At 51.6% G+C, this 15235-nt stretch overlaps 1 protein-coding gene across 1 annotated transcript; it reads right to left on the bottom strand.

Moving 5' to 3' along the window:
• Nucleotides 1-4836: 4836 nt before the first annotated feature.
• On the bottom strand, nt 4837-14246 carry LOC147080387 (igLON family member 5-like; the record flags this gene model as incomplete). The annotated part of the gene is given in 7 exon segments (XM_085981196.1): nt 4837-4957; nt 6613-6694; nt 6696-6748; nt 8816-8902; nt 8905-8940; nt 11685-11917; nt 14168-14246. Coding segments are annotated over 7 exon segments (691 nt in total), but the record flags the coding sequence as incomplete, so codon positions are not given.
• Between the last annotated feature and the right edge of the window lie 989 nt (nt 14247-15235).

Raw genomic sequence — 15235 nt, 5'->3', positions numbered from 1 at the left:
CCCAGAGCAGGTACAGCACGGGTTAGATACAGAGTAAAGCTCCCTCTACACTGTCCCATCAAACATTCCCAGGGCAGGTACAGCACGGGTTAGATACAGAGTAAAGCTCCCTCTACACTGTCCCATCAAACACTCCCAGGGCAGGTACAGCACAGGTTAGATACAGAGTAAAGCTCCCTCTACACCAACCCGTCAAACACTCCCAGGGCAGGTACAGTACGGGGTTAGATACAGAGTAAAGCTCCCTCTACACTGTCCCATCAAACAATCCCAGGGCAGGTACAGCACGGGTTAGATACAGAGTAAAGCTCCCTCTATGCTGTCCCATCAAACACTCCCAGGGCAGGTACAGCACGGGTTAGATACAGAGTAAAGCTCCCTCTACACTGTCCCATCAAACACTCCCAGGGCAGGTACAGCACGGGTTAGATACAGAGTAAAGCTCCCTCTACACTGTCCCATCAAACACTCCCAGGGCAGGTACAGCACGGGTTAGATACAGAGTAAAGCTCCCTCTACACTGTCCCATCAAACACTCCCAGGACAGGTACAGCACGGGTTAGATACAGAGTAAAGCTCCCTCTACACTGTCCCATCAAACACTCCCAGGGCAGGTACAGCACGGGTTAGATATAGAGTAAAGCTCCCTCTACATTGTCCCATCAAACACTCCCAGGGCAGGTACAGCACGGGTTAGATACAGAGTAAAGCTCCCTCTACACTGTCCCGTCAAACACTCCCAGGGCAGGTACAGCATGGGTTAGATACAGAGTAAAGCTCCCTCTACACTGTCCCATCAAACACTCCCAGAGCAGGTACAGCACAGGTTAGATACAGAGTAAAGCTCCCTCTACACTGTCCCATCAAACACTCCCAGGGCAGGTACGGCACGGGTTAGATACAGAGTAAAGCGCCCTCTACACTGTCCCATCAAACACTCCCAGGGCAGCTACAGCACCGGGTAGATACAGAGTAAAGCTCCATCTACACTGTCCCATCAAAGACTCCCAGGGCAGGTACAGCACGGTGTTAGATACAGAGTAAAGCTCCCTCTACACTGTCCCATCAAACACTCCCAGGGCAGGTACAGCACGGGTTAGATACAGAGTAAAGCTTCCTCTACACTGTCCCCATCAAACACTCCCAGGGCAGGTACAGCACGGGGTTAGATACAGAGTAAAGCTCCCTCTACACTGTCCCATCAAACACTCCCAAGGCAGGCACAGCACGGGGTTAGATACAGAGTAAAGCTCCCTCTACACTGTCCCATCAAACACTCCCAAGGCAGGTGCAGCACGGGGTTAGATACAGAGTAAAGCTCGCTCTACACTGTCCCATCAAACACTCCCAGGGCAGGTACAGCACGAGGTAGATACAGAGTAAAGCTCCATCTACACTGTCCCCATCAAACACTCCCAAACCAGGTACAGCACGGGTTAGATACAGAGTAAAGCTCCCTCTACACTGTCCCATCAAACACTCCCAAGGCAGGTGCAGCACAGGGTTAGATACAGAGTAAAGCTCCCTCTACACTGTCCCATCAAACAATCCCAGGGCAGGTACAGCACGGGTTAGATACAGAGTAAAGCTCCCTCTACACTGTCCCATCAAACACTCCCAGGGCAGGTACAGCACGGGGTTAGATACAGAGTAAAGCTCCCTCTGCACTGTCCCATCAAACGCTCCCAGGGCAGGTACAGCATGGGTTAGATACAGAGTAAAGCTCCCTCTACACTGTCCCATCAAACACTCCCAGGGCAGGTACAGCACGGGTTAGATACAGAGTAAAGCTCCCTCTACACTGTCCCATCAAACACTCCCACGGCCCGTACAGCACGGGTCAGATACAGAGTAAAGCTCCCTCTGCACTGTCCCATCAAACACTCCCAGGGCAGGTACAGCACGGGTCAGATACAGAGTAAAGCTCCCTCTACACTGTCCCATCAAACACTCGCTGTCTCTCTCTCTGTCTCTCACTGTCTCTCTCTCTCTCTCTCTGTCTCTCTCTCTCTCTCTCTCTGTCTCTCTCTCTCTCTCTGTCTCTCACTCTCTCTCTCTGTCTCTCTCTGTCTCTCTCTCTCTCTCTCTCTCTCTCTCCAATTCCAATTCAAATGCTTTATTGGCATGAAAGTTTACAGAGAACCATATTGCCAAAGCTTACATAGCAAAAAGGTACAGTTTTCCAACATTCTGTAGGTGTCAATCGATTTGACATTTGTTGGGTACATACAATATTACTTTTAAACAATATTAATTTTAAACAGTCTTTGTACTTCATTTGGTACGTTCAATATTAATTTTAAACAGTCTTAATTTTAAACAGTCCTCAGGTTGTGACATGTTGTTACATATTTGGCCCCAAGGTATGGTCTGTCTCCTTCTCCTAGGACTAATCTCAATTTTGACAGGTCATCCAATTCCTTGAAATCTGGGGTTGTTTGGCTTAGCTTGTTGAATAATATGTTTCTTGATGTGTTGAATTTTTCGCATTTTAGGAGGAAATGCATCTCTGTTTCAACCTCGCCGGCCAGACATTGATCGCATATTCTATTCTCTCTAGGCTGCCAGGATTTCTTGTATCTGCCTTTTTCAATTTCCAGTTGGTGGTCGCTTAGTCTGTACCTGGTGAGGGTCTGTCTCTGTTTTGTGTCTCTGATGGTCGTGAGGTAGTCTGCCAGTTTATATTCTCTTTTTAGGGCCCGGTAACATTCTAATCTGCTTTGGCTTTCGGTTATTTTGTTCCAATGTTCCAGGTAGGTTTCTTTGCATTTTTTAATGATTTGGTTCACTCGGATTGGTGTTTGGACGGCTGTGTTGGTCTGGGGCTGGTCAGGGTCCGGCTGAGTACTTAGTTTCAGTAGCAGCTGACTCAGGGGACTCTTTTCTGGGTTTAGCTCTTGGGTCTGAAAGGCTTTGAAATGAAGGGTGTCTGGGGAGCTAGATTTGAGGTGATTTAGGAAGTTTAGTGCTCGTTTTTGGATGTTTATTATCAGTGGGTATCTGCCTAGTTCAGCTCTGCATGCATTTGTTGGCGTTTTTCTTTGGGTGCGAAGGATGCTTCGGCAGAATTCTGCATGTAGGGCTTCTATTGTGTGTTTTTCCCATTTAGTGTAGCTTTGGTGATTTAGCGGGCCCCATACTTCACTACCGTACAGTGCAATGGGCAGGATTATGCTGTCAAATATTTTGAGCCAGATTTTGATTGGGATTTGGATGTTGTAGAATTTTCTTTTTATTGCATATAGGGCTCTTCGTGCTTTTTCTTTTAGTGCATTCACTGCTATGCTGAAGCTCCCTGATGCTGTAATAGTTAGACCAAGGTAGGTGTAGCTCATAGTGTGTCCTATAGTGGTATCACTGAGGGTAAACTGGTATTTGTTTTCCTGACATCTGGGCCTTTTTTGAAAAATCATGATGTTGGTTTTCTTTAGATTTACTGTTAGAGCCCAATTTTGGCAGTATTTGTCGAGTAGGTCTAGTTGTTGCTGTAATCCCTGTTCTGTGGGAGACAGCAGAACCAGGTCGTCCGCATAGAACAGGGATTTCACTTCTCCATCCAGGAGACGGAGACCTGGTGACTCGCTTTGCTCCAGCATGTCTGCTAATTCATTTATGTATATGTTGAACAGGGTCGGGCTCAAATTGCAGCCCTGCCGGACGCCTCTTCTCTGGGTAAAGAAATCGGTGCGTTTGTCTCCAATTTTGACCCCGCATTTGTTTTTCAGATACATTGATTTAATAAGGTCATAGACTTTGCCCCCTATTCCACACTGAAGAAGTTTATAATAGAGCCCTTCGTGCCATATAGAGTCAAAGGCTTTCTTGAAGTCGATGAAACAGGCGAATATTTTCCCATTTTTTGTTTGGTGTGTATGTTTTTCAATGAGGGTGTGAAGGGTATAGATATGGTCGGCGGTGCGGTGTTTTGGAAGAAAGCCTATTTGGTTTTTTCTGAGGATATTATGTTTGTTAAGAAAATCAAGTAATCTACTATTTAGAATACTGCAGAATAACTTCCCTAGACAACTGTTGACACAGATGCCGCGGTAGTTATTTGGGTCTGATTTGTTTCCACTTTTATATATGGGGGAGATTAGTCCTTGGCACCAGATATCGGGAAAACAGCCTGAACGTAATATGATGTTGAATAATTTGAGTACCGCACCCTGCATCTCCATATTGCTGAACTTGAGCATTTCATTTTTGATGTTGTCTGGGCCACAGGCTTTCTTTAGGTGGAGAGATTTTGTTTTTGTGGCCAGTTCTTTCCATGTGATTGGGGAGTCTAGAGGTTTTGGTTGTCTTTAATTGTTGCTTCTAATGTGTGGAGTTTTTCTGTGACCTGATGTTGACTTGGGTTTGTTTCGTTTACTGGGATGTCTTTGTAGAGGTTTTCAAAATGTGTTCTCCAGATGTCGCCATCTTGGATTGGTAATGCTTGCAATTGTGTTGTACTCAGGTTATTCCACATTTCCCAGAATTGTTTTGGATTGGTGGAGTTTTCAATTTCTTCGAGTATTTTGTGGGGTATAGTTTTGTGTTTTGTTCCTAATGGTGTGTTTATATCTTTTGAGGGTTTCATTGTATCTAGTACGTAGGTCCGGATTGTTTGGTTGGCGATGCTTTTGGTTTGATATTTTTCTCAGGTCTTTTCTGGCATTTTTGCATTCGTGGTCAAACCATTTCTTATTTTTATTTTGTCTTTTGTGACGCTTCCTCTTCTGTTTCACAAGGTCGGCTTTTACAGCTGCCTCATGGAAGATCATATTTATATCCTCTATGGCCATGTTTACACCATCTCTCTCTCTCTCGCTCTCTCGTCGGTCGGGCTCTCACCTCTTCTCCTCCTTGTACCACTGGAAGTCTGCAGCGGGGACGGAGAGAGCCTCGCAGCGCAGCACGGCCGGGTGTCCATTCCTCACTGTCACATTCCTCACGTCCGTGATCACCGGCGCATCTGTCACAGGCAAAACCATCGAGCGTGAGTGAGGAACATCCTCTCCCCCACCGCACCGTCCCCCGGAGAGAGGGAGAGGGAGGGAGCGAGACAGAGAGAGCTGATGGTGGGAGGGATAGCGGGAGGGGGGGAGTCGCGGTCCGGCGCTGCTCGAGTGCCTGATCTCGGTCGGACGGAGCAGCCAATCAGGACCCAGTCCCGCGCGGAGTGCGAGTCCAACTCTCCCGCTCCAATAGGCGGGGCCCTCGCTCACTCCGGGACATTGCAGCCTGGATCGACCGCAGCTCACCACCATCCCCCTGGTCACGGGACGCCCCACTTGACCCTGGAGCCGAGGCCCCACCCCGAGGGCCAACGCACGGACTCCTGGCACAGCCACCATGTGAGGCCCACTGCAGCCCATCAGCAGCGAGCTCTGAGCAGGAACTGCGGTTCCAGGAGGGGCCAAACAGAACAGAGCGCCAGGAGAGAGAGAGAGACAGAGAGACTGAGAGAGAGAAAGAGACTGAGAGAGAGGGGAGAGAGACAGAGAGACAGAGAGAGAGAGACAGAGAGAGAGAGACAGAGAGAGAGAGAGAGAGAGACAGAGAGACTGAGAGAGAGAGAGAGAGAGACAGAGACAGAGAGAGACAGAGCGAGAGAGACAGAGACAGAGAGGCAGAGAGAGAGACAGAGAGAGACAGAGAGAGAGAGACAGAGACAGAGAGAGAGAGAGACAGAGAGAGAGACAGAGAGAGAGACAGAGAGGGACAGAGGCAGAGAGAGAGAGACAGAGACAGATAGACAGAGAGACAGAGAGAGAGACAGAGAGAGAGAGACAGAGAGAGACAGAGAGACTGAGAGAGAGAGAGAGAGAGAGAGACAGAGAGACTGAGTGAGAGACAGAGAGAGACAGAGAGAGAGAGAGAGACAGAGAGAGAGAGACAGAAAGACAGAGAGAGAGAAGAGACAGAGAGAGAGAGAGAGACAGAGAGAGAGAGAGAGAGACAGAGAGAGAGAGAGACAGAGAGAGAGAAAGGGAGAGAGAGAGAGAGACAGAGACAGATAGACAGAGAGAGAGAGAGACAGAGAGAGAGAGAGACAGAGAGAGAGAAAGAGACAGAGAGAGACAGAGAGAGAGAGAGAGACAGAGAGAGAGACAGAGAGAGAGAGAGAGAGACAGAGAGAGAGAGAGAGAGAGAGAGAGGGAGAGAGAGAGACAGAGACAGTGACAGAGAGAGAGAGACAGAGAGAGACAGAGAACGAGAGACAGAGAGAGAGAGAGAGACAGAGAGAGACACAGAGACAGAGAGAGAGAGAGGGTCTATAAGATGCCTGCGCGCTCCTCCTCTGTGAGCGGTCAGGTGCTGCGGTTCATTCAGCGGGTGCCGGCGGAGCAATTCCTCCACGGGGGTGCCTCACACCCCCGCGCCCCCCCCATGCAGGCTCTGCCCTGCCGTCCACCTCTCTGATCATCGAAGTCTTAAAAGGGTGCGGTTTTGCGTCCTGGGGCGGGCAGGAGAGGAGAGCGCCACGCTCGTGGAGCACCGCTCCGAGGAGCCAGGGATTTCACCCCCCACACCCGGCCCAGCTTTTAACATCTGGAGCCCACCTGCCCTCCCTCCCTGCCGCTTGGCCCCCTCCCACAGCGGCGTCCGAGCACTGGTTATACTCACAGTTCACCGTTACGCGGACTTTCTTGGAGTCGGGTTGGTCCAGGCCATTGCTGGTGAGACACTCGTAGTCGCCGGCCTGGTGGCCGATTAATCTGGGTGATCTCCAGGTACTCTCCTTCATTGTTGAAATATCCATCTGCAAGATACAGCCAGCGAAGGTCACATAAAGCATTGCACCCCCTCCTCCACGGAGACAGGGTCCTGTCAGTCTCAGGCCCAGCTCAGTACTGAGGGAGCGCCGCACTGTCGGAGGGGCAGTACTGAGGGAGTGCCGCACTGTCGGAGGGTCAGTACTGAGGGAGCGCCGCACTGTCGGAGGGGCAGTACTGAGGGAGCGCCGCACTGTCGGAGGGGCAGTACTGAGGGAGTGCCGCACTGTCGGAGGGTCAGTACTGAGGGAGCGCCGCACTGTCGGAGGGGCAGTACTGAGGGAGCGCCGCACTGTCGGAGGGGCAGTACTGAGGGAGTGCCGCACTGTCGGAGGGGCAGTACTGAGGGAGTGCCGCACTGTCGGAGGGGGCAGTAATGAGGGAGCACCGCACTGTCGGAAGGGCAGTACTGAGGGAGCGCCGCACTGTCGGAGGGGCAGTACTGAGGGAGCGCCACACTGTCGGAGGGACAGTACTGAGGGAGCGCCGCACTGTCGGAGGGGCAGTACTGAGGGAGCGCCGCACTGTCGGAGGGGCAGTACTGAGGGAGCGCCGCACTGTCAGAGGGGCAGTACTGAGGGAGCGCCGCACTGTCGGAGGGGCAGTACTGAGGGAGTGCCGCACTGTCGGAGGGGCAGTACCGCACTGTCGGAGAGGCAGTACTGAGGGAGCGCCGCACTGTCGGAGGGGCAGTACTGAGGGAGCGCCGCACTGTCGGAGGGGCAGTACTGAGGGAGCGCTGCACTGTGGGAGGGGCTAGTACTGAGGGAGCGCTGCACTGTCAGAGGGGCAGTACTGAGGGAACGCTGCACTGTCGGAGGTGCCGTCTTTCGGATGAGGCGTTAATCCCGAGGACCCCCGTCTGCCCTCTCAGGTGGATGTAAAAGATCCCACGGCCACTATTTGGAAGAAGAACAGGGGGAGTCTCCCCGGTGTCCTGGGGCCAATATTTATCCCTCAACCAACATCACTAAAAACAGATGATCTGATTATTATCGCACTGCTGTTTGTGGGAGCTTGCTGTGCGCAAATTGGCTGCCGCATTTATTTCCAACAGGCTTGTTACACAGGAACAGGAGGAGGCCCATTCAGCCCCTCGAGCCTGTTACACAGGAACAGGAGGAGGCCATTCAGCCCCTCGAGCCTGTTACACAGGAACAGGAGGAGGCCCATTCAGCCCCTCGAGCCTGTTACACAGGAACAGGAGGAGGCCCATTCAGCCCCTCGAGCCTGTTACACAGGAACAGGAGGAGGCCCATTCAGCCCCTCAAGCTTGTTACACAGCAACAGGAGGAGGCCCATTCAGCCCCTCAAGCTTGTTACACAGGAACAGGAGGAGGTCCATTCGGCCCCTCGAGCCTGTTACCACAGGAACAGGAGGAGGCCCATTCAGCCCTCGAGCCTGTTACACAGGAACAGGAGGAGGCCCATTCAGCCCCTCGAGCCTGTTACACAGGAACAGGAGGAGGCCCATTCAGCCCCTCGAGCCTGATACACAGGAACCGGAGGAGGCCCATTCAGCCCCTCGAGCCTGTTATTTAGGAACAGGAGGAGGCCCATTCAGCCCCTCGAGCCTGTTACACAGGAACAGGAGGAGGCCCATTCAGCCCCTCGAGCCTGTTATTTAGGAACAGGAGGAGGCCCATTCAGCCCCTCGAGCCTGTTATTTAGGAACAGGAGGAGGCCCATTCAGCCCCTCGAGCCTGTTACACAGGAACAGGAGGAGGCCCATTCAGCCGCACTATCAATCGCAGTCTTGAAATTTCCAATTGACCCCCAGCCTCAACAGCTTTCTGGGGAGAGAGTTCCAGATTTCCACCACCCTTTGTGTGAAGAAGTGCTTCCTGACATCACCCCTGCACGGCCTGGCTCTAATTTTAAGGTTCTGCCACCTTGTTCTGGACTCCCCCACCAGAGGAAATTGTTTCTCTCTCTCTACCCTATCGACTCCTTCAATCATCTCAAACACCTCGATTAGATCACCCCTTAAACTCGAGGGAACACAAGCCCAGTCTGGGCCAACCTGTCCTCGTGATTTAACCCTTTCAACGTACGTTTTGAGGTGAGCTTCTTCCAGGTAACCACAGGTTCTGGACGGCCGATTGCGAGACACAGGAGAGCGATATTGCTCCCTTCGTTCCAGTAAGGTCTGAGGAGATGTTCACGATCTTCGCCGGCACTGAGGAGTCAAGGCGGAGGGAGCAAGAGGTTAAAGTCATCAAGGCGCATCTTCCAGGACACAGGGAAGATTTCTCTCCACCAATCTCCACTTCCTCAAGGTAAGGGAGCGATAGTCCACTGTCCCATCAAACACTCCCAGGGCAGGTACAGCACGTGGTTAGATACAGAGTAAAGCTCCCTCTGCACTGTCCCATCAAACACTCCCAGGGCAGGTACAGCACGTGGTTAGATACAGAGTAAAGCTCCCTCTGCACTGTCCATCAAACACTCCCAGGGCAGGTACAGCACGTGGTTAGATACAGAGTAAAGCTCCCTCTGCACTGTCCCATCAAACACTCCCAGGGCAGGTACAGCACGGGGTTAGATACAGAGTAAAGCTCCCTCTACACTGTCCATCAAACACTCCCAGGGCAGGTACAGCATGGGTTAGATACAGAGTGAAGCTCCCTCTACACTGTCCCATCAAACACTCCCGGGGCAGGTACAGCACGGGTTAGATACAGAGTAAAGCTCCATCTACACTGTCCCCATCAAACACTCCCAGGGAAGGTACAGCACGGGTTAGATACAGAGTAAAGCTCCCTCTACACTGTCCCATCAAACACTCCAGGGCAGGTACAGCACGGGTTAGATACAGAGTAAAGCTCCCTCTACACTGTCCCATCAAACACTCCCAGGGCAGGTACAGCACGGGTTAGATACAGAGTAAAGCTCCCTCTACACTGTCCCCATCAAACACTCCCAGGGCAGGTACAGCACGGGTTAGATACAGAGTAAAGCTCCCTCTACACTGTCCCATCAAACACTCCCAGGGCAGGTACAGCACGGGTTAGATACAGAGTAAAGCTCCCTCTACACTGTCCATCAAACACTCCCAGGGCAGGTACAGCACGGGTTAGATACAGAGTAAAGCTCCCTCTACACTGTCCCATCAAACACTCCCAGGGCAGGTACAGCACGGGGTAGATACAGAGTAAAGCTCCCTCTACACTGTCCCATCAAACACTCCCAGAGCAGGTATAGCACGGGTTAGATACAGAGTAAAGCTCCCTCTACACTGTCCCACTCAAACACTCCCAGGGCAGGGACAGCACGGGTTAGATACAGAGTAAAGCTCCCTCTACACTGTCCCATCAAACACTCCCAGGGCAGGGACAGCACGGGTTAGATACAGAGTAAAGCTCCCTCTACACTGTCAATTCAATTCAATTCAATTCAATTCAAATCGCTTATTGGCATGATAAGGTACATCTTATGTTGCCAAAGTATCAAAATACATTTATGGTTGAACACATAAACGCAGATCTATTCATACAGTGTATAAACAGATATATCCCTGAGTGTATAAATATACATTCGCATAATTTATATATATTCTTTTCTTAGGTTTACTGGTTGTCCCTCTGTTTATGGCAAGCTGTAACATAGTGTGCCGCTAGTGTTACACAGTTTCTCTCTTCCCCTAGTAGGTATGGGAGTTTTTGGTCGTCATTCAAATTTCTGAATTCAGGGCATATTTGTGAGAATTTTTGGTGGAAATTCTCCCTGATGTCCTGATATTTTCCACAAGCTGTGAGGAAGTGCATCTCTGTCTCCACCACTCCCTGACTGCAGTGAGAGCAGGTACAGCACGGGTTAGATACAGAGTAAAGCTCCCTCTACACTGTCCCATCAAACACTCCCAGGACAGGTACAGCACGGGTTAGATACAGAGTAAAGCTCCTCTACACTGTCCCATCAAACACTCCCAGGGCAGGTACAGCACGGGTTAGATACAGAGTAAAGCTCCCTCTACACTGACCCATCAAACACTCCCAGGGCAGGTACAGCACGGGTTAGATACAGAGTAAAGCTCCCTCTACACTGTCCCCTTCAAACACTCCCAGGGCAGGTACAGCACGGGTTAGATACAGAGTAAAGCTCCCTCTACACTGTCCCATCAAACACTCCCAGGGCAGGTACAGCACGGGTTAGATACAGAGGAAAGCTCCCTCTACACTGACCCATCAAACACTCCCAGGGCAGGTACAGCACGAGTTAGATACAGAGTAAAGCTCCCTCTACACTGTCCCATCAACACTCCCAGGGCAGGTACAGCACGGGGTAGATACAGAGTAAAGCTCCCTCTACACTGTCCCATCAAACACTCCCAGGCAGGTACAGCACGGGGTAGATACAGAGTAAAGCTCCCTCTAACACTGTCCCATCAAACACTCCCCAGAGCAGGTATAGCACGGGTTAGATACAGAGTAAAGCTCCCTCTACACTGACCCATCAAACACTCCCAGGGCAGGTACAGCACGGGGTAGATACAGAGTAAAGCTCCCTCTACAATGTCCCATCAAACACTCCCAGGGCAGGTACAGCACGGGGTTAGATACAGAGTAAAGATCCCTCTGCACTGTCCCATCAAACACTCCCAGGGCAGGGACAGCACGGGTTAGATACAGAGTAAAGCTCCCTCTACACTGTCGCATCAAACACTCCCAGGGCAGGTACAGCATGGGTTAGATACAGAGTAAAGCTCCCTCTACACTGTCCCATCAAACACTCCCAGGGCAGGTACAGCACGGGTTAGATACAGAGTAAAGCTCCCTCTACACTGTCCATCAAACAGTCCCAGGGCAGGTACAGCACGGGTTAGATACAGAGTAAAGCTCCCTCTACACTGTCCCATCAAACACTCCCAGGGCAGGTACAGCACGGGTTAGATACAGAGTAATGCTGAGGTGGGTGTCCTACCTTGGACTATTAGGTAGACCTGGACAGTGTGAGGCTGGTCCATGGTCTGGAAGGAGCAAGTGTAGGGTCCCTCATCGTACACATCGACCGGCGAGATCTCGATGCTGTACTCCAGCTCACTGTATGCTCCCAGGTTGACCCGCGAGTCCATTGACCACTTGTCCCTCCCCGCGTACATGATGCTGGAGCGGTTCAACCAGGCCACACGAGTGACGTTACTGTCAATGTAGCAACTGGAGAAAGAACAGAACAAGAGAGTGAGAGAGGGGGAGTGAGAGTGAGAGAGAGAGCGAGAGAGAGAGAGAGGGGGGGGAGGGGGAAGGAGAGGGAGAGTGAGAGAGAAAGAGAGAGAGAGACAGAGCGAGAGAGACAGAGACAGAGACAGAGAGAGACAGAGAGAGAGAGAGAGAGAGTGAGACAGAGAGAGAGAGAGAGAGAGACAGAGAGAGAGACAGAGAGAGCGAGAGAGTGAGAGAGAGAGACAGAGAGAGAGAGACAGAGAGAGAGACAGAGAGAGAGAGAGAGACAGAGAGAGAGACAGAGAGCGAGAGAGAGACAGAGAGAGAGAGAGTGAGACAGAGAGAGAGACAGAGAGAGAGAGAGAGACAGAGAGAGAGACAGAGAGAGAGACAGAGAGAGAGAGAGAGAGAGAGTGAGACAGAGAGAGAGAGAGACAGAGAGAGAGAGAAGAGACAGAGAGAGAGAGAGAGAGACAGAGAGAGAGAGAGAGAGAGAGAGAGAGAGAGACAGAGAGAGAGAGAGACAGACAGAGAGAGAGAGAGAGAGAGAGACAGAGAGAGAGAGAGAGAGTGAGACAGAGAGAGAGACAGAGAGAGAGAGAGAGACAGAGAGAGAGAGAGACAGAGAGAGAGGAGAGAGTGAGACAGAGAGAGAGAGAGACAGAGAGGGAGAGACAGAGAGAGAGCGAGTGAGACAGAGAGAGAGAGAGAGACAGAGAGAGACAGAGAGTGAGACAGAGAGAGACAGAGAGAGACAGAGACAGCGAGAGAGAGAGAGACAGAGAGAGAGAGTGAGAGAGACAGAGAGAGAGAGTGAGACAGAGAGACAGAGAGAGACAGAGAGAGAGAGACAGAGAGAGAGGGAGAGAGAGAGAGAGAGAGAGAGAGAGAGAGGGAGAGAGAGAGACGGGGAGAGGGCGGGTGATGGAGAGTGTGAGAGACTGAGTGACAGGGAGAGAGAGAGAGAGCGAGGTGAGTGAGAGGTATCTCTGCTGTTCACCTCAACCACTCCCTGTGCTAGCGAGTTCCCCATTCTCACCACTCTCTGGGGAAAGGAGTTTCTCCTGAATTCCCTATTGGATTTATTAGTGACCATCTGATATCGATGGCCCCTAGTTCTGGTCGCCCCGACAAGTGGAAACACTCTCTCTCTCTCTCTCTGTCTTCTCTATCACAACCTTCCACTTTACGCACAGTTTGTCCTCCGCGTTCTTGGTTATTGGGATATCGGAGATGGTGGGGAGGAAAGGTGGGGAAATGGCCGCTTGACTGGCATTCAATCACCCTCCAATCCGGTTAGCCGAGAGTCTGGCACGCTTTCCGACTGGCCGCGGGGGGAAGGGCGTCCAATGGCGGTGGAGTTCGCGGGGGGAGGGGGAAGGGGCGATGACGTCATGTGACGGAACCTCCAGGTATATGGTCCAACGAGAGACGGTAAGCGGATCGTTGGGAAAGGATATCGGGCCTTCTCCTGTTCCGAGGGACCTGGGTGTCCTTGTACACGAATCACTGAAAGTTAACATGCAGGTACAGCAAGCAATTAGGAAAGCACATGGTATGTTGGCCTTTATTACAAGAGGATTTGAGTTTAAGAGTAAAGACGTCTTACTGCAATTATATAGGGCCCTGGTGAGACCACACCTGGAGTATTGTGGACAGTTTTGGTTTCCTCACCTAAGGAAGGATATACTTGCCATAGAGCGAGAGCAGCGAAGGTTCACCAGACTGGTTCCTGGGATGGGGGATTGTCCTATCAGGAGAGGTTGAGTAGACTGGGCCTATATTCTCTAGAGTTTAGAAGAATGAGAGGTGATCTCATTGAAACATACAAGATTCTGAGGGGGCTTGACAGGGTAGATGCTGAGAGGCTGTTTCCCCCTGGGCTGGAGAGTCTAGAACCAGGGGTCACAGTCTCAGGATAAGGGCTCGGCCATTGAGGACTGAGATGAGGAGGAATTTCTTCACTCAGAGGGCGGTGAATCGTTGGAATTCTCTGCCCCAGAGGGCTGTGGAGGCTCAGTCGTTGAGTATATTCAAGGCAGAGATCGATAGGTTTTGGGTATTAAGGGAATCAAGGTTATGGGGATCGGGCGAGAAAGATGAGGTCGAAGATCAGCCATGGTGTTATTGAATGGCGGAGCGGCTCGAGGGGCCGAATGGCCTCCTCCTGCTCCTGTTTTCTCATGGTCTCCTCAGTCACCGCTCCGCTGCATCACCGTTCCCGGTCACGAGTCATCTTCCTACCTGAGAGCAGCTTTCTGGCCCTGGGACACCGTGATATTATCCGAGCTTTGAAAGAAATCTAAAGCCTCCGACAGTAGGCCTAGGAGAGAGAGAGAGAGAGAGAGAGAGAGGAGGATCAAACAGGAGCACAAAGGGTTCGACAACACATTCCGAGGGACAAAAAAACAATGGAGGAGGGTGTGGGGATTGGAAGATAACTCACTATTCCTCTTACCCACAACGTGCATTTATATAGCGCCTACAATGCTGTAAAACGTCCCAAGGCGCTTCATAGGAGCGTAAATCAGACAAAGAGGTTACAGAGATAGGGAGGGTTGTAGGGGCTGGAGGAGTTACAGAGATAGGGAGGGTTGTAGGGGCTGGAGGAGGTTACAGAGATAGGGAAGGTTGTAGGGGCTGGAGGGGGTTACAGAGATAGGAGGGTTGTAGGGCTGGAGGAGGTTACAGAGCTGGTGAGGGTTGTAGGGGGCTGGAGGAGGTTACAGTGACAGGGAGAGTTGTAGGGGGCTGGAGGAGGTTACAGAGATAGCGAGGGTTGTAGGGGCTGGAGGAAGTTACAGGGATAGGGAGGGTTGCAGGGGCTGGAGGAGCTTACAGAGATAGGGAGGGTTGTAGAGGCTGGAGGAGGTTACAGAGATAGGGAGGATCGTAGGGGCTGGAGGAGGTTACAGAGATAGGGAGGTTGTAGGGGCTGGAGGAGGTTACAGAGATAGGGAGGGTTGCAGGGGTTGGAGGAGGTTACAGAGACAGGGGAGGGTTGTAGGGGCTGGAGGAGGTTACAGAGATAGGGAGGGTTGTAGGGGCTGGAGGAGGTTACAGAGGCAGGGAGGGTTGTAGGGGCTGGAGGAGGTTACAGAGATAGGGAGGATCGTAGGGGCTGGAGGAGGTTACAAAGATAGGGAGGATCGTAGGGGCTGGAGGAGGTTACAGAGATAGGGAGGGTTGTAGGGCTGGAGGAGGTTACAGAGATAGGGAGGATTGTAGGGTGCTGGACGAGGTTACAGAGATGGGAGGTTTGTAGGGGTTGGAGGAGGTTACAGAGATAGGGAGGGTTGTAGGGGCTGGAGG

Source organism: Somniosus microcephalus, unplaced genomic scaffold, assembly GCF_052327205.1.
Source record: "Somniosus microcephalus isolate GS21.2 unplaced genomic scaffold, FLI_Smic_1.0 scaffold1635, whole genome shotgun sequence".
Classification (NCBI taxonomy): domain Eukaryota; kingdom Metazoa; phylum Chordata; class Chondrichthyes; order Squaliformes; family Somniosidae; genus Somniosus; species Somniosus microcephalus.
Note: the sequence above shows the minus strand (reverse complement) of the source record. Positions and strands in the feature narration are given on the sequence as shown.